Source organism: Gasterosteus aculeatus, chromosome 12, assembly GCF_964276395.1.
Source record: "Gasterosteus aculeatus chromosome 12, fGasAcu3.hap1.1, whole genome shotgun sequence".
NCBI lineage: Eukaryota > Metazoa > Chordata > Actinopteri > Perciformes > Gasterosteidae > Gasterosteus > Gasterosteus aculeatus.
The window spans coordinates 16,114,482-16,135,985 of record NC_135700.1 but is presented as its reverse complement, the minus strand read 5'-3'; the positions used below and the strand labels follow the sequence as shown (position 1 = coordinate 16,135,985).

The following is a 21,504-nucleotide window of genomic DNA, read 5'->3' as shown; positions in this document are numbered from 1 at the left end:
GAGAAGCATTTCCTTTTCTTAGATCTCCTCATTCTGCTGCCTACGGTATGATTTATCAAATACTGACAACGACCATGAAGACTACCGCTCACTCCTTTTACCCTTTGAATATTACAGCTTCCACTACCAATAACTACAATAACTTATACCACACCATATGGTATATGGCCATATATTATTCAAAACATAGTACTATTACTAGTGTATGAATATGATAATGGAAGCACAGTATCAGGTTGCAGTTTTGTTTAACAATGCTGTACTGACATCTGGTGGACAATTGGGACCTTGGTATAGTCAAATCAATTATTTTTGTAGATTCAGATGTAAAAGATTGTAAAGTTTCCCTGCAGTAAGCCTCTCACACCCACCAATCCAAGAGTTCTTTGTAGCTTTTTTCCACATGGTTAAGTCCATAATGTTTAGACTATCAGATTCATAACCATTTATCTTCAGTTGTGTAGTCGAAAACAAATATATTATTTCATAATACTGCATAATCACACTCCACTAACTGTGTGTGACTGTACCTTGAGAGAGCCTGTAACCCTACAATAGAAAGTATATGATGTAATAGTCAGGTCAGGGAAATACAGTGCGGTTATTTGCTCAAATCAGAAATACACAAAAATGTCCACTTTGTGCTCAATAAGATGTATATATTTAATAAACACCATAGCTTCCACAATGCAGCTTTGCTTCAGTATGTGTGAAAGCATCATTTCATAACGCACAAACATCCTGAAAGAAACTTTGACGTTTCAGTTTACAATCACAGGAGCAGCATAAATGTTGTTGCGTGATCTACTGAGTGATCTTTGCAATACATTTAAGATGTTTCGCCCTTCCCCTTTTTGCAAGTGCCGATGCCTGCATACCTATGACCTAGCAGCGACACATCAGGTGATCTTTGGACCAGTAAAAGGTTGAGTCCCCTCTCATTCGGTTTTGTCAGGAGGAACTACCTCCATCAGCAGCTGGAGATGCATGGTGATGGGCCCTAAAGGGGAATGGAATGCATGACCTTTCCATGTCATCAGAGCAATGCAACACTCTATCCAATGCTTTACTTTCATGCCTTTTGAGCACACTATTTCCAATGTTATTCTATTCTGATGGTCAAGAACAAAAACACATATTTCAATAACTCAAACTTGAGAGTAGACTTACTCATCAGTTTGCACGCCCAGTTGACCTTGCGGTAGACGAAAGGGTAGTAGAGGAGAAGTCCACTAAAGATGAAGACAGCACAGTAGAGGTATTCCATCTCCGGCTTATCAATGATGGGAGCCAGGACCAAGTAGAAGGACACCAGGACTATCAGGCCCGGTATGACAATCGGCACCTTTGGGTAATCACACAATCACACTACCTCAAAACAAAATACGGCTTAGACTTGACACTTTCACCAGTTCATGCATCTAAAAACAACTAATACAACAGCCGATTGAGAGACAAAAATATACAAATAACATCAATGCTACTGCCCAGTGGGGTGACAAAATAAGACTGTATTTGCAAAAGAATAAAGCTTTTATTTGGGTTTCAGTTAAGAACTTTGGATTTTGAAAATTGAAGAATTGAAGACACCTGATTGTAAATAAGAAACAGTTTGCAACTCCAAGTTGACAAGACACCTTACGGCAGGCACAAGCCTGCTGAGTCAAACAACTATAAAAGATAGCTAGCCTCACCTTTACTGGTCGATGGAGCTCCTTCCTGGTAAAACGCATGACTATAAGACCCAAAGCTGTTAGCCCGTAAAACACCCATTGAGCGAAGCTGAAGTAGTTAATGAGAGTGTTGATGTCAGCTGGGATAATATAGATAAGAGCTAAAAAACCCTGAAACAGAGAGAAAAATGTATTGTTACTTAAAATGGAAACAGCGCCGGGAGTTAATCATTTATCTGACCTTCTGGGATAAACTGATACAGGAGATCATTCCTGCCCAGTGCAATAACACTTTACAATAAATCATCAATAAATCATCTCTGGCTGCTGCTCTTTCTCTTTCTCTTCTCCTTTTACAAATTATTATTATTGTCTCTTTTTGAATGTTATTCTTTTGTTTCCGTTTAATTTATTTAATTTAATTTAATTTAATAATTTAACATTTTTATCTTATTATATTGTATATAATGTGTATCTTTTTATTCTATTTTCTTCCCTGTACATGCTGCTGTGATACCAAAATTTCCCTCTTGAGGGATCAATAAAGTATTAATCTATCTATCTATCTAAACATTGTAAAATTCAATTTTTTATTACAATGCACTGTTGAAATTCCCAAAAGTTTTATTTGAGATTTTAATTATAACAAGCATAAAGTGAACAACCATGCAGAAGTTTATACAACCAAAAAGTCACATGATCATTAGAGACCTAATTGAAATGTATGCAAAGGCAAAAAGTGTGACTCACATTGAACATGAGGGCAGGGGCTGGAGAATAGCGCTTCAGGCTAATATAGGATAAGATTTTAACCATGTGACCCTCTCTCCCAGATACATAGGCCAGTCTGTGAGAAGAGAGAAATAGCTTGAACAGTATCTTCTTTCTTTTTTTCGATTTCCAAGATCATTTCTGTCAACTTTTGTCATTTCAACTTCTTGCGGATTAGGTTTAGGTTTCAGGTGTGTATTTTCCAAATAATGTGACAGTATATTGCTTTTACCTGCCAGCGGTGAAGCAGCTTCCATTGGCAGAGCCGAATGTAGAGAAGACTACAAAGAGAGGAACAATCCAAGACACTGGGTAAAGGACTCGGTCTCCAAAAGTCTAAGAAAACACAAACAGACCCTTTAGAAGATCCAAGCTGAGCACAGTGAAAAATATATTGAATAAACAAAACGTAACACATACTGTGAATATTTGTCAAGAAATGACATGGCGACTAGTCCTCATTATGTAAATGTATTTTGAATTCAACACCACACTGAAAAGTCAACACTGACTACTTCTCAAACTCATGACTGAACCTTTCTCTAACCATGGCAGACTTGCTGCTTCTTACCAGAGCAACAGCTGGAGACAACAGCAGTTCAGAGGCGGTCATGACAGTGAAGTATGCCACGTTGACCAACACGTAGCAGACAGATACCAAAGGGATCCCTATGAGGATGGCCAGTGGCAAGTTCCTGAGAGGAGGGAGTTGTCAGACATGCTGCATCAACCTTTCATAACAACTATCACAACTTCATATTTCAAATACAAATAGTAAAAGTACCTCTTGTCTCACCTGGATGGCTTTTTCAGCTCTTCTGTAATGAAATTCAGTTGATTCCTAAGTAAACAAAACACAAGTTAACTTCAAAAGGTGGCATGGTGCCATAACATAAGAAATAGTACCTGAACCTCTTCATATCTTACTCTCTCCCACTCTCTATAACTAATGACCCTCCCCCATTGATTGACTTTGTACCTGTTTGTCGCAATATTCGCTCCCTCTCTCACTCCTCCCTGGCATCCTCTGTTCTATCAGCTCTCCCTTCTACTGACTCCGTCTCACTCTTGCATCCGACTCTCCTCTCAACTCTCCTCTCAACTCTTTCCTCCTCTCTAGACTCTCTCCCTCTCTGCCCTCTTACGACACGACGGACCGGCAAATCCCCTCCGGCTCCATGGCTGTCTCAACCGGTGCGTGCCATGAGAGCCACCATGCGAGCATTGGAAAGAAGATGGCGTAAATATAAACGACCTGATGACCTGCTTGAATTTCTCTCCACTCCTCTTTTCTGCTCCTATCTCTGCTGCCAAAAGCTCTTTCCACCAATCCAGAATTGAAACTTCATTTTCTAACCCCCAAAAACTCTTTTCGATCTTCTCCAACCTCCTCGAACCCCCTAGCCCTCCTCCCCCCTCCACCCTTCTTCCGGGTGACTTTGTCAACTACTTTATCAAGAAAATAGCTGACATACGCTCCTCTTTATCAAACCCACCTCCTACTTCTTGCATCCCACTGACTTCACCTCTACCGCCCTCACTTTCCTCTTTCACCCCCCAGTCCCCTAACCAAATTCTTACCCTAGTAACCTCTGCCCGTCCGACCACCTGCCCTCTTGACCCCATTCCATCCTTCTACAATCTATCGCACCTGACCTTCTTCCTTTCCTCACCTGTCTCATCAACAATGCTCTGTTATCTGGCTGTTTACCCAATTCTCTGAAGGAGGCAAGAGTTATGCCGATGAAACCCAACTAATTCTCTCCTTCCCTCCCTCGGACACTCAGGTGGCGGCACGGATCTCTGCCTGTCTAACTGACATCTCTCAGTGGATATCCGCTCACCATCTGAAAGTCAACCCTGATAAGACTGAACTACTTCTCTTTCCGGGAAAAGATTCTCCGACCCAGGACCTGATGGTCAACTTTGGCAACTCCGTGCTAACACCCACTTTGACTGCTAGGAACCTTGGCATCACAGCCAACTTTCCCTGACTCCCAACATCACTGCAACAACACGATCCTGTAGATACACGCTCTACAACATCAGGAGAATATGTCCCCTTCTCACTCAGAAGGCAGCGCAGGTACTGATTCAGGCTCTTCGCCTTCGTCATCTCCCGCCTGGACTACTGCAACTCTCTCCTGGCAGGTCTCCCTGCTACCGCCATTCGACCTCTGCAGCTCATCCAGAATGCAGCAGCTCGACTGGTCTTTAACCTTCCAAAATTCTCCCACACTACTCCACTCCTCCGCTCTCTTCACTGGCTACCTGTGGCTGCCCGCATCCAGTTCAAAACATTGGTGCTCACGTACCATGCTGTGAATGGATCGGGTCCAGCTTACATCCAGGACATGGTCAAACCCGACATCCCGACCTGCACTCTCCGCTCTGCATCTGCAAAACTGCTCGTTCCTCCCTAGATCACGACTCTTCGCTGTCCTTGCTCCGAAATGGTGGAACGAGCTCTCTGAAGACACCAGGACCGCAGAGAGCCTTCACATCTTCCGCCGCAAACTAAAGACACACCTGTTCAGACTCTACCTCGACTAAAGACTAACAAACTGTAGCACTTGTAACGTAACGTGTAATTGTACTTGTAACATCACTCATCTATAGCAAATTGTAAATTGGCTTATTTGAGGAAATTGCACTTTCTTGTTTCTTGGTCTTCTGAGTTTGTACCCCTATGGTTGAATGCACTTATTGCACTTTGGATAAAAGCGTCAGCTAAATTACATGTATGTAATGCAGTTCTATGATCACGTGCATTTGTCTTCTAAAGAATTCAAAAACTTGACTAAACTTCTTCTGTAAAGCAGAAAAAAAGTCTCGAGACTGTGGAGAACAGCTGAGAGGTGGAGAAGGGCTCCAGAGCTTGTCTACAGCCAATATAAGCAGGAAAAGGCTCGTCGCATCGGTTCAGAAAGTACACCTCACTTCACTGCTTTCGATAGGAGCTTGGTCAATGCCATACATCATGTTAAAGGGCAAAGTGAAGTATGACTGTTACCATCCATCATAAGCCCAGAGCCCATTATAAAACGCAAGTCCGATTGCTCCAAAAGATGACGATGTGCCGACAAACGCATTCGACAGGTTCTCAGTGTTTCCTGGACACAAATGTACAACAATACAGATGTATATAGTAATTGTGATTATTTAACGTTGGAAATTTGTAAAAAGTTGTATATTAGTCACTTAGAAAATTAGGCCCACCTTTCGCCAGCATTACAATGCCAGCTACAATGATGACGAGGATGATGAGGAGTTTGGCGAGGGTGAAGATATTTTGCACGTAGCTCGCCAGCTTGACACTCAAACAGTTGACGCTGACGATCAGAACTTAGAAGCAGAAGAAATATACATTAAGATACATTACAAGGGAAATTAAATGCATCTATCACAGTTGAGATATTATTTAAAAATGCATAAATTACTTCCGAAATGTCCCTTTCCCTAATGGACAACTTTATAAAAGAAATGTAATTTGATAAGAATTCAATTGCTTTTCTCTGTTCATTGTTGAAATAATGTCTAGCATTAGTTATTGTTCATCTAGTAATTTTATTCTGTGTTCAGTTGTATATTACACACAACATATTGAAATATACACCAACATCCATTGCAAGGGTGTTAAATGTGTGATCAATAACTTGGGTGTAATATTCTGCTTTTTTCTTTTTTTATTAAAGTAAGACTTACTTATGGCCGCAGCCGACAGACACTTGGTAACAACAAGTGGAGGAGTACAGCCAGGGTAGAAAGGACTGGATGCGTATTCTGCGAAGCTCAGAGTGATGATGGCGAAGGAGGAGGGCTTCAGCACCATTATAGTGGTCCAGGAATAAAGGTAGGCCACGATGGGGCCGAACGCCTCCATCAGATACGAGTACTCCCCCCCCGATTTGGTGATCATGGTGCCAAGCTCAGCGTAGCACAGTGCTCCTGTGTAGCAACACAAAAATACACACAATCATAGAGACAGAGAGAAGAGGAGAGACCCAAACTCATAAGGATGTTTGTAATTCCCTACTTTAGAAAGTTCAACGGAAATTCTGAACTTTCTCCAACCAAAAGGTTCTTGGCTTAAAAAACCCAGCTGCCTCAAAGCCAAATCTATGACAGTAACGTCTTCCCAATGGATAATAATACAACGCAAATGGGAAAAGTGATATAAGAATCCATGTGAAATATTCTCCAAGCAATTTCACATGTGGTTGTTTAAATGGAAAGTAAAAAATAATTAGTATTTAAAATATGATACATTTTAGATTTAAAAAAAATATATTATTTCCTTGTAATTACTTCTAATTGTGCTTGTTCTCACGGTGTTCTTACTGTGCCAATTTTTGTAAATGATATCCGATCTATTTCTTTACTGGGTTTGTTATTTTGGCCTAAGAAGGAATGTTCCGGTCAGCATGATAGGTCATGTTTTAATGCTTTAACGGTTCAAAGTCAAATACGGACATACCAACCGCCACAATATTTTTTTACAGGGACCTTTATAGTTTGATTGAAACAAGTTTATTATCTCATGAAACATAAAGTACTGACCTCCAAAATTAGAAAATGACATGTGCACAAAACTACTTGTTTGCATGTTTTCAGTATGAGGATCTGTGAGCTCGTTTCTATCCAGAGGTAGAAATCAAAGTAGAGAGACTGAAATACGTTTATGTTTATTAGTGTTAAATGACATTGGTCTCACCGAGTGTGGCTAAAACGCCACAAAAAGCCCAAATGAGAAGGCAGGGGCCCACTGCTCCAGAGAACAGCAGAACAGCCTTAGGAGAGATGAAAATGCCCGATCCGATCATCGTCCCCACAATCAGACAGATGCCACTTAGCAGGCCGACCTGAGCACAGAAACAACGGTAGACGTGTTACTTTCACTCTCACAGTGGAATGTCTAGAATTCTATCTTCAATGAAATTCAGTCAAAGGGAAATTTGACAGCTTGACACTGTGCGAATCAGTCGAACATCCGGAGGAAGGCACATCTAATCTCAACAGTCTGTTATCTCCCCACACTGTCACACACTTAAAGGCCACGATGACCCACCTAGTTAGATGAAGGACAACCAAAGCTACAAAGGGAGTGAATACTGAACACGTTACTGAGTGAAGAATGTTACAAACACTGCAGCACTACAGGCTTGAGAATCTCTCAGTATCTTGAATTATGTTTGTTATTTTAATGTTTATTAAGTTTTTCAATATTTTCATCTAATTTTTCTGTAGACTCTAATTTTCACATATTAAAACGCTTTACTAAGATGGTAAACTACAAAGCATGTCAGCATACTGACACTAGCATTTAGCTTATTGCCCTACTTTGCATGAGTTAAGCCTGCATAGCTGCTTAGTTCTTTAGACCTCCCTTATTTTATCTGAGCACACAAATATAATCAGTGACAACTATCATGTGACTCTTGTTTTTCAAGTTTTTAAGCACAAACACATGTCGTGGATTTGATCATGAGGCCTACTTTCTCATCTCAACTAACTAAGTATGCCAAATTCAATACTTTCAAAATTAGATTGGGTGGAGATTAGGTGGTGCAGTTAACAGGGCCTCCGCTGGGTGGATCACTGTGGAGTTAATATGAAGAGACGGTTGTTGCGGCACTCCCTGGTACTAAGTTCCAGCCCAAATTACTGTAACAAAGTATAGACCCACACACCAACACATGAACACACACATAACGGCTTGCAGACTCACATCTTTTTGAAGCACAGTAGCTTTCACAGGCTGCTTATCTTTAGTCTCAGATTCCGAGCAGCGGCCCTTGGAGCCGTTCTGCGACTCCTTCCTCATCGTGATGCTGCCATCATCCATTTCAGTCCACTGGTGCATGATGGAACACAAGTGCATTAGCGTATGTTTGATGGTTACGTTATCTAATCTAATATAATTTATAGGGTGCTACAATAAGCTGTCTGTGTCACTGTGTGTAAATCGAAGATAGATAGATGGATAGATAGATACAAACACAGATACATGCATAAGAAACATATCATCAGCAGTATCTTCCTCTCATCTAGCTAAATAATGTTGCTCACACATACGAGAGAAACTCAGTTAAAATCCACCAAAGCCGGTGTCTTCATATTGTTAATCCTGTGATGTTTACTGATTTGTAAAATAAGTTGGTTTGGCTTGTTGTTTGTTTCTTTGTTTCTTTTGCTTTTCAGATTATCAATGAATCACGGTGGCACAGTGGTTCTAGAGATAATTTAGCCGCACTCAGCCAAACTTTATGCAGCATTAACTGTTTGTGGTGCAGCTCATAAAAGGGATGACGGGTTGACTCTTTTCGCTAAATTCACCCAATTGGTTTAGGGGATGTTGCTCTAAAAGAATCATCATGAATTTTTTAAAAGCCATGCCCCTCTTACATTGTCTGTGCAAAGAGACTGTAAATCAAAGATAGATAGATACATACATACATACATACATACATACATACATACATACATACATACATACATACATACAGTACATACATACATACATACATACATACATACATACATACATACATACATAGCCGGTAAAGAATAATTTTTAACTTACAAATGCTATGTCAATGCATAACATGGAAGACAATTTCTTCTTGTGTTTACTACACACAATTGAAGACTACAGTTGACCTTGAAGTTAATGAGTTACTTTTAATTTCACAATGGTTTTGTTAACAGACTACCACGTCAACACAATTTTCACTTACATATGAAGAAAACCACCTCAGCGCTCCATCAACCTCAAAAGTTTTAAGTCCAGGTACTGGGAACCCAAATGATACTGGTGGTTTAATGAAGGTGAATGAATGTCTGATGGAAGTGAAAACCCGGTGCTCGCTGTGACTGAGCGCACTCCTCCAGTGGGAGGGTCCCAGATCTTATTGGACAACGTGGACAGCCCTGGACATGAAGACCGGCCAGCAGAGTTGCTTGGTAGACATTTCAATTACAGTTGCTGAAACTGGAATACACCTTCTCCTCTTTTAGCTTGCCTAACCTGACTTCCTTCACAATGCCTCTTTGATAAAGAAATATGACACCCCTGCATGTGTGTGCTCGCATATTTGTGAATGTGTGTGTTGCATTCCCTTTTTCCTCTGCCTCTCCTCTCGTCTCTTCCCAACATTAGTATTCAGGAATGTTGGCAAATCTGTGAAATTTTTTTTTCTAGTGCCTGTTCTTTTGTGGTAGGTTTGTTAACATTAAGCAACAACGGTAGAAATGAATGAATTTTTACAATAATGTATGATATAATCTCATTGTTGAACATTGATGAACATGAACAACTGTAACAGTAAACATGTTAACAAATGTCTGACCAAAGGTTACTGATTTAGGGTTCAGGTTCTGTGTTTAGACAGTCATTTTCAAAAAGATGATGCGGCACATTTACGGAGAGTTAATTTACAATAATCTAGACTTTTCACTGCGTAATCTGCGGTTGATTTGTATGTTATGTATGTATGATTTGTATGCTACTGCTGTTGAGTCTTTTGTGAGGTCTGCGAGACGATTTTTAACAGCTGCTGCCGACAGAGGCCTCATCTGCTCATAATAATCTGCTAATATATTGGATTATGACCTCAGTAACCCTGAGAACAGTTAATTATATCCCTAAGGTTTCAGTCCCTTTCACTTGTTCTAATAATCTGAGAATGTACATTTTCAGCAATGATTTAGGATTTGAGCCTATATAGCTCATTTTCAGTGTTGCATATCAACAAACAAAAATATAAAAGATAGTCCCTCAAAATGTCAGAATAGTTTGTGACAAATCACACTTATAGGGTTTTAATATTTACTAAATGGGCATATTTGAAACAGGTTTGCAGAGAGCTTAGACTGTCTGTGTTCCACTATCTGTACAGTGTTACTCCATACAATGTATAACAGAAAAATATTTGATATGTGTATTATATTCCAAAATACAAGGATGTCCTACTGTATCCGTTTGCATTTTGTGCAATGCAATGATCGGTTTTACAAAATGACAAAACTCTGATTATCTAAATCAAGAACTTGTAAATTGTGATTTAGAATAATATAAATCACCAATCCCATAAATATAATATATATGTATAATATATAACATAAGGAAATGTATTGCATTATTCTAACCCGATTATGGGAGCAATTATTTAGTTATTCTTATATATTATTGTTTCATTTCTTAGTTTGATATAATATTAAGATAGCTTTTTCTGTTTTTGTAGTCAATTTAGTTGAATAATTTTTTGTCACTAAGTATGCGTAGTTGTGGTTACTTGTTTGGTTAATGGATAATACTGTCGGCACCTGGAGGTTATTTAAGGGCATAGCCAGGTGTAGGACCAGCATGCACCTGGGTGAGCAGCGAGTCAGCACAGCACAGGGTGAGCAGCCACAAGCCAATTGTACATGTTTGTTTCCTTCTTTGAAATAAAGTGACGCAAACAGAAGGAACAGATTGTCAGGACAACCTTGCTGCGTAAGAGAAACAAACCAGTGGGCGCATCAGTGTCCCTTTGACACAGTGTTTTATCGGTCCCAAGGACAAATGGCCACTACGCCGATCATTTAATATTTAGGTTCAACGCCCAAGGAGGAACGCGTATTGGTCAAAGTCGAGCAGTCCTGAACAACGCTCATCCAATCCTAGCGCTTGAATGCTACGCGGGGCGGGGCTTACAGAAACACATCACCGGGCCTGCTTCCCACGCGCATGCGCAACCTCCAGGCTTTCGTCATACGGAAGAAAACACGCTGCTTGCGTCCAGCAGCCTGCCGAGTAAAAGGGCGGAAATCTTTCATAAAGGGTTGACAATGGTTGAAAATTAAATTAAGCAAACACTGATCTTTTCGGGATGAACACCACGTTGAAGCACTGGAGGGAGGCGGCCACTCTCATTTTAGCCGCAGGTCACAAGCTCGGTGCGGACAGTTTAGCGTCAAGGACACCGCTGACAGCCGCTGCAGCTTCCCCGCTGACCGGCGGCCAAGGACGGTCACAGCTGCCGCACAAGTCCTGCTTTGACTACGACGTTTTACTCCTTAAACGAAGCAGTAAAAGCGGATTCATGCCCAATGCGTGTGTGTTTCCCGGCGGCTTGGTGCACGCTTCGGACTTTTCGAGCGAATGGCTGGACGTTTTCAAGACTTTCAGCAAGTCCCCTAATTTCGGTTTGAGAAGTGTCACCCAGCCGGGAGACACGAGACCCCCGCTGTTCGCCACGGACCGACTGAAACTGGGCTCCCCCATCCCCGGAGAGGTGGCCTTCCGCATCTGCGCCCTGCGGGAGACGTTCGAGGAGTGCGGCGTGCTGCTGTTCGTGTCGAAACAGGAGGAGAAAGGTTTATTAAACAGCATAGAGAGCAGAGGAGCCCCTGAACCAGAAGGTCCACTACATAAAGCAAACGAGCTGTGCAGTCGTGAGCTCAACAAGTGGAGGGATCTGGTCAACCAGAACCCCTCTAACTTCATCCAGATGTGCAGAGAGTTGGAGGTGTTGCCCAACATCTGGGCTTTACACGAGTGGGGCAACTGGCTGACCCCCGAGGGACGATACGGCGTGAAAAGGTTTGACACCGCTTTCTTCATCTGCTGCCTGCAGGAGATCCCACCAGCACTCCAAGATGACAAAGAAATCGTGTCCGTTAAGGTGATTCGTAGAACATTCCCATGTACATCTAACAAAGTCAAAAAAGTCAATATGTCACAACAACAGAATCAAAGGAATCTCTATCAAGATTACTACTACTAACACTCTGTTTATTTATTTTTTCAGTGGTCTACACCCTCAGAGGTTCTCCAGAACTACCAGGCACAGGAGTTTTGGATCGCCCCTCCACAGGTCTATGAGATCAGTCGCATGTGCCGCTTACCTCTGCTGAATGACCTCCACAACTTCTCCAGCCGGCGGGCCACAGAGGGCTGCGAACAGCTGCTGCCTGTCCTTTCCTCAAAAGATGAACACTTCACAGCACTGCTGCCAGGTGCTGATGGTCGATCTCATCCAACGCACAATCGCCAGTGGAGCATGCCAACTTTTACTAACTTTTGCAAGACAAGACTGTTTATGATTGATTAATTCTTTCTTATTTTTTCCCCATCTGTCTTTTTGTTTTTGTTGTGGGCTCTCACTCTTTGTAGGTGACAGATGGTACCCGTCGGCCACCTCAGGGGAAGCTGCGTCGGGTACGAGCTCAGATCCTAAGCTGGAGGATCCTCAGGAGGAAGAGTCGTCACTGCACCGCATCGTGACAGTCGATCCGTACACGATAACTCTACAGATCAATATCACTCCCAAGTACAACCATCTACTACCCGTCTTAGGGCAGACCTTCCCGTATGACTCAAAAAGTAAGCTTTGACACGCCGGTCTTTTGAGAACTCGTCTTTGTACATCCAAGCCAGCCCCCCCCGGCATTGTGTTTGGGGTATTACTGTTTCTAAATCCTGGTGTGTCGAGGCTTCAAGCCGGGACAGTGTGACACGTGCACAATACTGGAAACCTGAAACTGAAACGGCTTCAGTCGCAGTTGATTTTAACATTAACACCGGTTGCATTTGCTACTGTGACAAAACGTCTTCAGTGGCAACGGTTTATTGAGCTTAGACTCTTTTTCCTGCAGTTCATCTCCTTTTAGGAGGGTTATAAATCCTGGAAGATTTTGAGTATATATTTTTTGGATCAGTTGTAATGCCTGTGAGCTCTGTGAGAGATCTTTGTTCACTCCATGCACGGAGAGGCTTTGTGCCACGAGAGGGAGTTGAAGACCAAGTGCAGTTTCTGCTCCACAGTACTTCAGCTCCATAGTGTTGATCACAGTATACTGTGTGTAGAGAAGCATTTCCTTTTCTTAGATCTCCTCATTCTGCTGCCTACTGTATGATTTATCAAATGTGACAATACTGACAACGACCATGAAGACTACCGCTCACTCCTTTTACCCTTTTGAATATTACAGCTTCCACTACCAATAACTACAATAACTTATACCACACCATATGGTATATGGCCATATATTATTCAAAACCTAGTACTATTACTAGTGTATGAATATGATAATGGAAGCACAGTATCAGGTTGCAGTTTTGTTTAACAATGCTGTACTGACATCTGGTGGACAATTGGGACCTTGGTATAGTCAAATCAATTATTTTTGTAGATTCAGATGTAAAAGATTGTAAAGTTTCCCTGCAGTAAGCCTCTCACACCCACCAATCCAAGAGTTCTTTGTAGCTTTTTTCCACATGGTTAAGTCCATAATGTTTAGACTATCAGATTCATAACCATTTATCTTCAGTTGTGTAGTCGAAAACAAATATATTATTTCATAATACTGCATAATCACACTCCACTAACTGTGTGTGACTGTACCTTGAGAGAGCCTGTAACCCTACAATAGAAAGTATATGATGTAATAGTCAGGTCAGGGAAATACAGTGCGGTTATTTGCTCAAATCAGAAATACACAAAAATGTCCACTTTGTGCTCAATAAGATGTATATATTTAATAAACACCATAGCTTCCACAATGCAGCTTTGCTTCAGTATGTGTGAAAGCATCATTTCATAACGCACAAACATCCTGAAAGAAACTTTGACGTTTCAGTTTACAATCACAGGAGCAGCATAAATGTTGTTGCGTGATCTACTGAGTGATCTTTGCAATACATTTAAGATGTTTCGCCCTTCCCCTTGTTGCAAGTGCCGATGCCTGCATACCTAAGACCTAGCAGCGACACATCAGGTGATCTTTGGACCAGTAAAAGGTTGAGTCCCCTCTCATTCGGTTTTGTCAGGAGGAACTACCTCCATCAGCAGCTGGAGATGCATGGTGATGGGCCCTAAAGGGGAATGGAATGCATGACCTTTCCATGTCATCAGAGCAATGCAACACTCTATCCAATGCTTTACTTTCATGCCTTTTGAGCACACTATTTCCAATGTTATTCTATTCTGATGGTCAAGAACAAAAACACATATTTCACTAACTCAAACTTGAGAGTAGACTTACTCATCAGTTTGCACGCCCAGTTGACCTTGCGGTAGACGAAAGGGTAGTAGAGGAGAAGTCCACTAAAGATGAAGACAGCACAGTAGAGGTATTCCATCTCCGGCTTATCAATGATGGGAGCCAGGACCAAGTAGAAGGACACCAGGACTATCAGGCCCGGTATGACAATCGGCACCTTTGGGTAATCACACAATCACACTACCTCAAAACAAAATACGGCTTAGACTTGACACTTTCACCAGTTCATGCATCTAAAAACAACTAATACAACAGCCGATTGAGAGACAAAAATATACAAATAACATCAATGCTACTGCCCAGTGGGGTGACAAAATAAGACTGTATTTGCAAAAGAATAAAGCCTTTATTTGGGTTTCAGTTAAGAACTTTGGATTTTGAAAATTGAAGAATTGAAGACACCTGATTGTAAATAAGAAACAGTTTGCAACTCCAAGTTGACAAGACTCCTTACGGCAGGCACAAGCCTGCTGAGTCAAACAACTATAAAAGATAGCTAGCCTCACCTTTACTGGTCGATGGAGCTCCTTCCTGGTAAAACGCATGACTATAAGACCCAAAGCTGTTAGCCCGTAAAACACCCATTGAGCGAAGCTGAAGTAGTTAATGAGAGTGTTGATGTCAGCTGGGATAATATAGATAAGAGCTAAAAAACCCTGAAACATAGAGAAAAATGTAATGTTACTTAAAAAGGAAACAGCGCCGGGAGTTAATCATTTATCTGACTTTCTGTGATAAACATTGTAAAATTCAATTTTTTATTACAATGCACTGTTGAAATTCCAAAAAGGTTTTTTTGAGATTTTAATTATAACAAGCATAAAGTGAACAACCATGCAGAAGTTTATACAACCAAAAAGTCACATGATCATTAGAGACCTAATTGAAATGTATGCAAAGGCAAAAAGTGTGACTCACATTGAACATGAGGGCAGGGGCTGGAGAATAGCGCTTCAGGCTAATATAGGATAAGATTTTAACCATGTGACCCTCTCTCCCAGATACATAGGCCAGTCTGTGAGAAGAGAGAAATAGCTTGAACAGTATCTTCTTTCTTTTTTTCGATTTCCGAGATCATTTCTGTCAACTTTTGTCATTTCAACTTCTTGCGGATTAGGTTTAGGTTTCAGGTGTGTATTTTCCAAATAATGTGACAGTATATTGCTTTTACCTGCCAGCGGTGAAGCAGCTTCCATTGGCAGAGCCGAATGTAGAGAAGACTACAAAGAGAGGAACAATCCAAGACACTGGGTAAAGGACTCGGTCTCCAAAAGTCTAAGAAAACACAAACAGACCCTTTAGAAGATCCAAGCTGAGCACAGTGAAAAATATATTGAATAAACAAAACGTAACACATACTGTGAATATTTGTCAAGAAATGACATGGCGACTGTAGGTAGTCCTCATTATGTAAAAGTCTTTTGAATTCAACACCACACTGAAAAGTCAACACTGACTACTTCTCAAACTCATGACTGAACCTTTCTCTAACCATGGCAGACTTGCTGCTTCTTACCAGAGCAACAGCTGGAGACAACAGCAGTTCAGAGGCGGTCATGACAGTGAAGTATGCCACGTTGACCAACACGTAGCAGACAGATACCAAAGGGATCGCTATGAGGATGGCCAGTGGCAAGTTCCTGAGAGGAGGGAGTTGTCAGACATGCTGCGTCAACCTTTCATAACAACTATCACAACTTCATATTTCACATTAACATTATCTCACCTGGATGGCTGTTTCAGCTCTTCTGTAATGAAATTCAGTTGATTCCTAAGTAAACAAAATACAAGTTAACTTCAAAAGGTGGCATGGTGCCATAACATAAGATATAGAAAGAGCTGTAGTTCTATGATCACATGCATTTGTCTTCTAAAGAATTCAAAAACTTGACTAAACTTCTTCTGTAAAGCAGAGAAAAAGGGAACGTCTAAAATGGACCTCACACATTGCTGTAGCTACAATGCCCAGTGCCAGGAGGGTTTGTGCATGAACCATGAACCCCCCCTGCATGTTAAAGGTAAAAGTGAAGTATGACTGTTACCATCCACCATAAGCCCAGAGCACATTATAAAACGCAAGTCCGATTGCTCCAAAAGACGACGATGTGCCGACAAACGCATTCGACAGGTTCTCAGTGTTTCCTGGACACAAATGTACAACAATACAGATGTTTATAGTAATTGTGATTATTTAACGATGAAAATTTGTAAAAAGTTGTATATTAGTGAAGCAGAAAACTAGGCCCACCTTTCGCCAGCATTACAATGCCAGCTACAATGATGACGAGGATGATGAGGAGTTTGGCGAGGGTGAAGATATTTTGCACGTAGCTCGCCAGCTTGACACTCAAACAGTTGACGCTGACGATCAGAACTTAGAAGCAGAAGAAATATACATTAAGATACATTACTAGGGAAATGAAATGCATCTATCACATTCGATGTATACTTTTTAAATGTACAAATTACTTCCGAAATGTCCCTTTCCCTAATGGACAACTTTATAAAAGAAATGTCATTTGATAAGAATTCAATTGTTTTTCTTTTCTTCTTTGTTGAAATAACAACAGCATTAGTTATTGTTCATCAAGTAATTTAATCCTGTGTTCAGTCGTATGTTACACACAACGTATTGAAATATACACCAACATCCAATTTTCTTTTTTTTATTAAAGTAAGACTTACTTATGGCCGCAGCCGACAGACACTTGGTAACAACAAGGGGAGGAGTACAGCCAGGGTAGAAAGGACTGGATGCGTATTCTGCGAAGCTCAGAGTGATGATGGCTAAGGAGGAGGGCTTCAGCACCATTATAGTGGTCCAGGAATAAAGGTAGGCCACGATGGGGCCGAACGCCTCCATCAGATACGAGTACTCCCCACCCGATTTGGTGATCATGGTGCCAAGCTCAGCATAGCACAGTGCTCCTGTGTAGCAACACAAAAATACACACAACCAAATACGGACATACCAACCGCCATAATGACTTTTTACATGAACCTTTGTAGTTTGATTGAAACATAAAGTCCTGACCTCCAAAATTAGAAAATGACATGTGTACAAAACTACTTGTTTGCATGTTTTCAGTATGAGGATCTGTGAGCTCGTTTCTATCCAGAGGTAGAAATCAAAGTAGAGAGACTGAAATACCTTTATGTTTATTAGTGTTAAATGACATTGGTCTGTATGTCGTTCTCACCGAGTGTGGCTAAAACGCCACAAAAAGCCCAAATGAGAAGGGAGGGGCCCACTGCTCCAGAGAACAGCAGAACAGCCTTAGGAGAGATGAAAATGCCCGATCCGATCATCGTCCCCACAATCAGACAGATGCCACTTAGCAGGCCGACCTGAGCACAGAAACAACGGTAGACGTGTTACTTTCACTCTCACAGTGGAATGTCTAGAATTCTATCTTCAATGAAATTCAGACAAAGAGAAATTTGACATGCTTGACACTGTGCGAATCAGTCGAACATCCGGAGGGAGGCACATCTAATCTCAACAGTCTGTTATCTCCCCACGCTGTCACACACTTAAAGGCCACGGTGACCCACCTAGTTAGGTGAAGGACAACCAAAGCTACAAAGGGAGTGAATACTGAACACGTTACTGAGTGAAGAATGTTACAAACTGCAGCACTACAGGTTTGAGAAGCTCTTGAATTATGTTTGTTGTTCTACACTGTAAAAAATGTCACCATAAATTAACGGTAAATTTACCGTTATTTCACGGTATAATAGCGTAAATGGTTTTTACACTATGTTACCGTAAAATGGATTACAGTAAATTGGCGTGAACTTTACAGTCAATTAATGTTAAAATACTGGCAGTGGATGCCAGTAATTTGCTCTTTTTTTATGGTACACTGCCGTAGAATACAGTATGTTACCCTATAATGGATTACTGTACTGTATGTTACCTTAAACTTGAACCAATTTGACTGTGAATTAACTGCAATTTACTGACAGTCGACACTATTTTACTCACTGTTTTATTTACAGTGCCCTACCATAATATAACGTATGTTGCCGTAATTGGATTACAGTTTGTTACCATAGGATTACTGTTTTTGTGTTATAAATACTAGAATGTTACCGTTTACTTATAACCGTATACTTTTGCATTTTATTCCCCACAAATTAAAGAAAGACAACCAAACTCATTTCGGTCATAGTCGTTGGAGTTTGTCGTTGGCATTAGATGCCTTCAAGACAAAAATGTTAGACATTTGTAGCGCAAGGTTTGTAGTTTGAATCCTGGCTGCTCGCTGTGCCAAGTCGAAGTGCCCCTGAGCAAGACCCCTAACCCCCAATTACTCCACATAAATGGACGTTTTGGATAAAAGTAACAGCTACAGGTATACACTGTAACAAATTGCTGTAAATGTACGGTGCATTTCTAAGAGTATCTTACAGTATGTCATAATAACTGTAACATACAGTTAAATTTCTATCCCTTGCTTGTAAATTAACGACCAATGTCATGAATAAACAGTTAAAGCTGTCAATTTACAATAATAACAGACTACCGTAGTTCAACTGCATGTTATATATATTTTATGAAGTGGTTGAAATACACATACAAGTGCAGTGAATTACAATCCATCTACATCTGTTGTAGGTTAATGTATGGATGCCCATGTCAGCCACTGAAAAACAGGTCCTGTAACATTAACCTACAACAGATGTAGATGGATTGTGATTCACTGCACTTGTATTTCCACCACTTCATAAAATATATGTAACATGCAGTTGAATTACGGTAGTCTGCTATTATCATAAATTGACAGCTTTAACTGTTTATTCATGACATTGGCCGTTAATTTACAAGCAAGAGATGGAAATTTAACTGTATGTTACAGTTACATACTGTAAGATACCGTTAGAAATGCACCGTAAATTTACAGCAATTTGTTACAGTGTAATGTGTATTACGTTTTTCAATATTTTCATCTACTTTTTCTGAAACTTTCGATGAAATACTCAAATTTTCACATATTAAAATGCTTTACTAAGATGTTAAACTACAAAGCATGTCAGCATACTGACACTAGCATTTAGCTTATTACTTTGCATGAGTTAAGCCTGCATAGGTGCTTAGTTCTTTGGACTTCCCTTGTTTTATCTGAGCACACAAATATAATCAGTGACAACTATCATGTGACTCTTGTTTTTCAAGTTTTTAAGCACAAACACATGTCGTGGATTTGATCATGAGACCTATTTTCTCATCTCAATTAACTAAATATGCCAACTTCAATGCCTTGAATATTAGATTGGGTGGAGATTAGGTGGTGCTTATGAATTTGTCATTGTAATCATAACATCCAGTGAAATGTATGATTTCAGTCCTGAATTAAGTTTAGGGTTTAGGCAGTTTCGGGGGCCTCCGCTGGGTGGATCACTGTGGAGTTAATATCAAGAGACGGTTGTTGCGGCACTCCCTGGTACTAAGTTCAAGCCCAAATTACTGTAACAAAGTATAGACCCACACACCAACACATGAACACACACATAACGGCTTGCAGACTCACATCTTTTTGAAGCACAGTAGCTTTCACAGGCTGCTTATCTTTAGTCTCAGATTCCGAGCAGCGGCCCTTGGAGCCGTTCTGCGACTCCTTCCTCATCGTGATGCTGCCTTCATCCATTTCAGTCCACTGGTGCATGATGGAACACAAGTGCATTAGCGTATTTTTGATGGTTAAGTTATCTAATCTAATCTAATTTATAGGGTGCTACAATAAGCTGTCTGTGTCACTGTGTGTAAATCCAGGATAGATAGATGGATAAATAGATAGATACAAACACAGATACATGCATAGAAACATGTCATTGGCCGTATATTCCTCTTTTATTTCACTTACATATGAAGAAAACCACCTCAGCGCTCCATCAACCTCAAAAGTTTTAAGTCCAGGTACTGGGAACCCAAATGATACTGGTGGTTTAATGAAGGTGATAATGAATGTCTGATGGAAGTGAAAACCCGGTGCTCGCTGTGACTGAGCGCACTCCTCCAGTGGGAGGGTCCCAGATCTTATTGGACAATGTGGACAGCCCTGGACATGAAGACCGGCCAGCAGAGTTGCTTGGTAGACATTTCCATTACAGTTGCTGAAACTGGAATACACTTTCTCCTCTTTTAGCTTGCCTAACCTGACTTCCTTCACAATGCCTCTTTGATAAAGATATGTGACACCCCTGCATGTGTGTGCTCACATATTTGTGAATGTGTGTGTTGCATTCCCTTTTTCCTCTGCCTCTCCTCTCGTCTCTTCCCAACATTAGTATTCAGGAATGTTGGCAAATCTGTGATTTTTTTTTTTCCTGTTTTTTGTGGTAAGTTTGTTAACATTAAACAACAAAGATATAAATCAATTAATTATTACAATAATATATGATATAATCTCATTGATGAACATGGACAACTGTAACACTAAACATGTTCACAAATGTCTGACTAAAGGTTAGTGATTTAAGTAACCCTGAGAACAGTTATTTACATCCCAAAAAGTTTCAGTCACATTCACTTGTTCTAATAATCTGAGAATGTACATTTTTGATTTAGGATTTGAGCCTATATAGCTCATTTTCAGTGTTGCATATCTACAAACAAAAATATAAAAGATAGTCCCTCAAAATTTCAGAATAGTTTCTGACAAATCACACTCATAGGGTGTTATTATTTACTAGATGGGGATATTTGAATGAAACAGGTTTGCAGAGAGCTTAGACTGTCTGTGTTCCACTATCCGTTAATTTACTCCATACAATGTATAACAGAAAAATATTTGATAAATGCATTATATTCCAAAATACAAGGAGGTCCTATCCGTTTGCATGTTGTGCTATGCAAGCCAACAAGCTTTCTAGCTACTCTAACGCTAACAAACCATCTGGTAAGTCCATCGCAGGCTGTAGTGTGGTTCTGGCTTGGAACATGTCAGAAATGTTAAGCATTTACACCAAGACAATTTTCCAACATTGAAAATTGAAACCTATTCTACTG

General features: G+C 40.6%; 3 protein-coding genes across 5 annotated transcripts; 1 reads left to right on the top strand and 2 right to left on the bottom strand.

Annotated features, from left to right (window-relative positions):
- Positions 1-162: 162 nt before the first annotated feature.
- Positions 163-9,322, bottom strand: slc7a9 (solute carrier family 7 member 9). 2 transcript variants are annotated; one of them, XM_078085611.1, is made up of 13 exons: positions 9,182-9,322; positions 8,173-8,298; positions 7,159-7,306; positions 6,150-6,392; positions 5,664-5,789; positions 5,458-5,557; positions 3,241-3,285; positions 3,016-3,139; positions 2,677-2,780; positions 2,424-2,520; positions 1,695-1,844; positions 1,171-1,345; positions 163-1,000 (listed from the first exon to the last, which is right to left on the bottom strand). In XM_078085611.1, exons 2-13 carry the CDS (start codon positions 8,287-8,289, stop codon positions 939-941), a joined length of 1,491 nt encoding a protein of 496 aa, XP_077941737.1. In that variant the 5' UTR covers positions 8,290-8,298; positions 9,182-9,322; the 3' UTR covers positions 163-938. The 2 variants fall into 2 exon arrangements, with proteins under 2 accessions (XP_077941737.1, XP_040060178.2); XM_040204244.2 differs by lacking the exon at positions 9,182-9,322 and having other exon boundaries at positions 8,173-8,322.
- Positions 9,323-10,794: 1,472 nt separating this feature from the next.
- On the top strand, positions 10,795-13,996 carry nudt19 (nudix (nucleoside diphosphate linked moiety X)-type motif 19). The gene is made up of 3 exons (XM_040204224.2): positions 10,795-12,112; positions 12,239-12,446; positions 12,604-13,996. The coding sequence occupies exons 1-3, from the start codon at positions 11,318-11,320 to the stop codon at positions 12,822-12,824; spliced, it is 1,224 nt and encodes a 407-aa protein (XP_040060158.2). The 5' UTR covers positions 10,795-11,317; the 3' UTR covers positions 12,825-13,996.
- Positions 13,949-20,674, bottom strand: LOC120835330 (b(0,+)-type amino acid transporter 1). Of its 2 annotated transcripts, XM_040204201.2 has the most exons (13): positions 20,360-20,674; positions 20,027-20,152; positions 17,693-17,840; positions 17,178-17,420; positions 16,741-16,866; positions 16,535-16,634; positions 16,219-16,263; positions 16,009-16,132; positions 15,664-15,767; positions 15,411-15,507; positions 14,999-15,148; positions 14,475-14,649; positions 13,949-14,304 (listed from the first exon to the last, which is right to left on the bottom strand). In XM_040204201.2, exons 2-13 carry the CDS (start codon positions 20,141-20,143, stop codon positions 14,243-14,245), a joined length of 1,491 nt encoding a protein of 496 aa, XP_040060135.2. In that variant the 5' UTR covers positions 20,144-20,152; positions 20,360-20,674; the 3' UTR covers positions 13,949-14,242. The 2 variants fall into 2 exon arrangements, with proteins under 2 accessions (XP_040060135.2, XP_040060127.2); XM_040204193.2 differs by lacking the exon at positions 20,360-20,674 and having other exon boundaries at positions 20,027-20,176.
- Between the last annotated feature and the right edge of the window lie 830 nt (positions 20,675-21,504).

Bases quoted from the DNA above. Each gene is read 5' to 3' on its own strand.
- slc7a9 (XM_040204244.2), bottom strand. From the start codon at position 8,307: ATGCACCAGTGGACTGAAATGGATGATGGCAGCATCACGATGAGGAAG. The intron at 2,781-3,015 runs GTAAGAAGCAGC...GTGTTTTCTTAG, and splicing joins TGTCTCCAGCTGTTGCTCTG to ACTTTTGGAGACCGAGTCCT. The intron at 1,845-2,423 runs GTGAGTCACACT...TCTCTGTTTCAG, and splicing joins CCCCTGCCCTCATGTTCAAT to GGTTTTTTAGCTCTTATCTA.
- nudt19 (XM_040204224.2), top strand. From the start codon at position 11,318: ATGAACACCACGTTGAAGCACTGGAGGGAGGCGGCCACTCTCATTTTA. The intron at 12,113-12,238 runs GTGATTCGTAGA...TTATTTTTTCAG, and splicing joins AAGAAATCGTGTCCGTTAAG to TGGTCTACACCCTCAGAGGT. The intron at 12,447-12,603 runs GTGCTGATGGTC...CACTCTTTGTAG, and splicing joins CTTCACAGCACTGCTGCCAG to GTGACAGATGGTACCCGTCG.
- LOC120835330 (XM_040204193.2), bottom strand. From the start codon at position 20,161: ATGCACCAGTGGACTGAAATGGATGAAGGCAGCATCACGATGAGGAAG. The intron at 16,264-16,534 runs GTAACAGTCATA...TTGTTTACTTAG, and splicing joins CTCTGGGCTTATGGTGGATG to GAATCAACTGAATTTCATTA. The intron at 14,305-14,474 runs GTAAGTCTACTC...ATTCCCCTTTAG, and splicing joins CTGGGCGTGCAAACTGATGA to GGCCCATCACCATGCATCTC.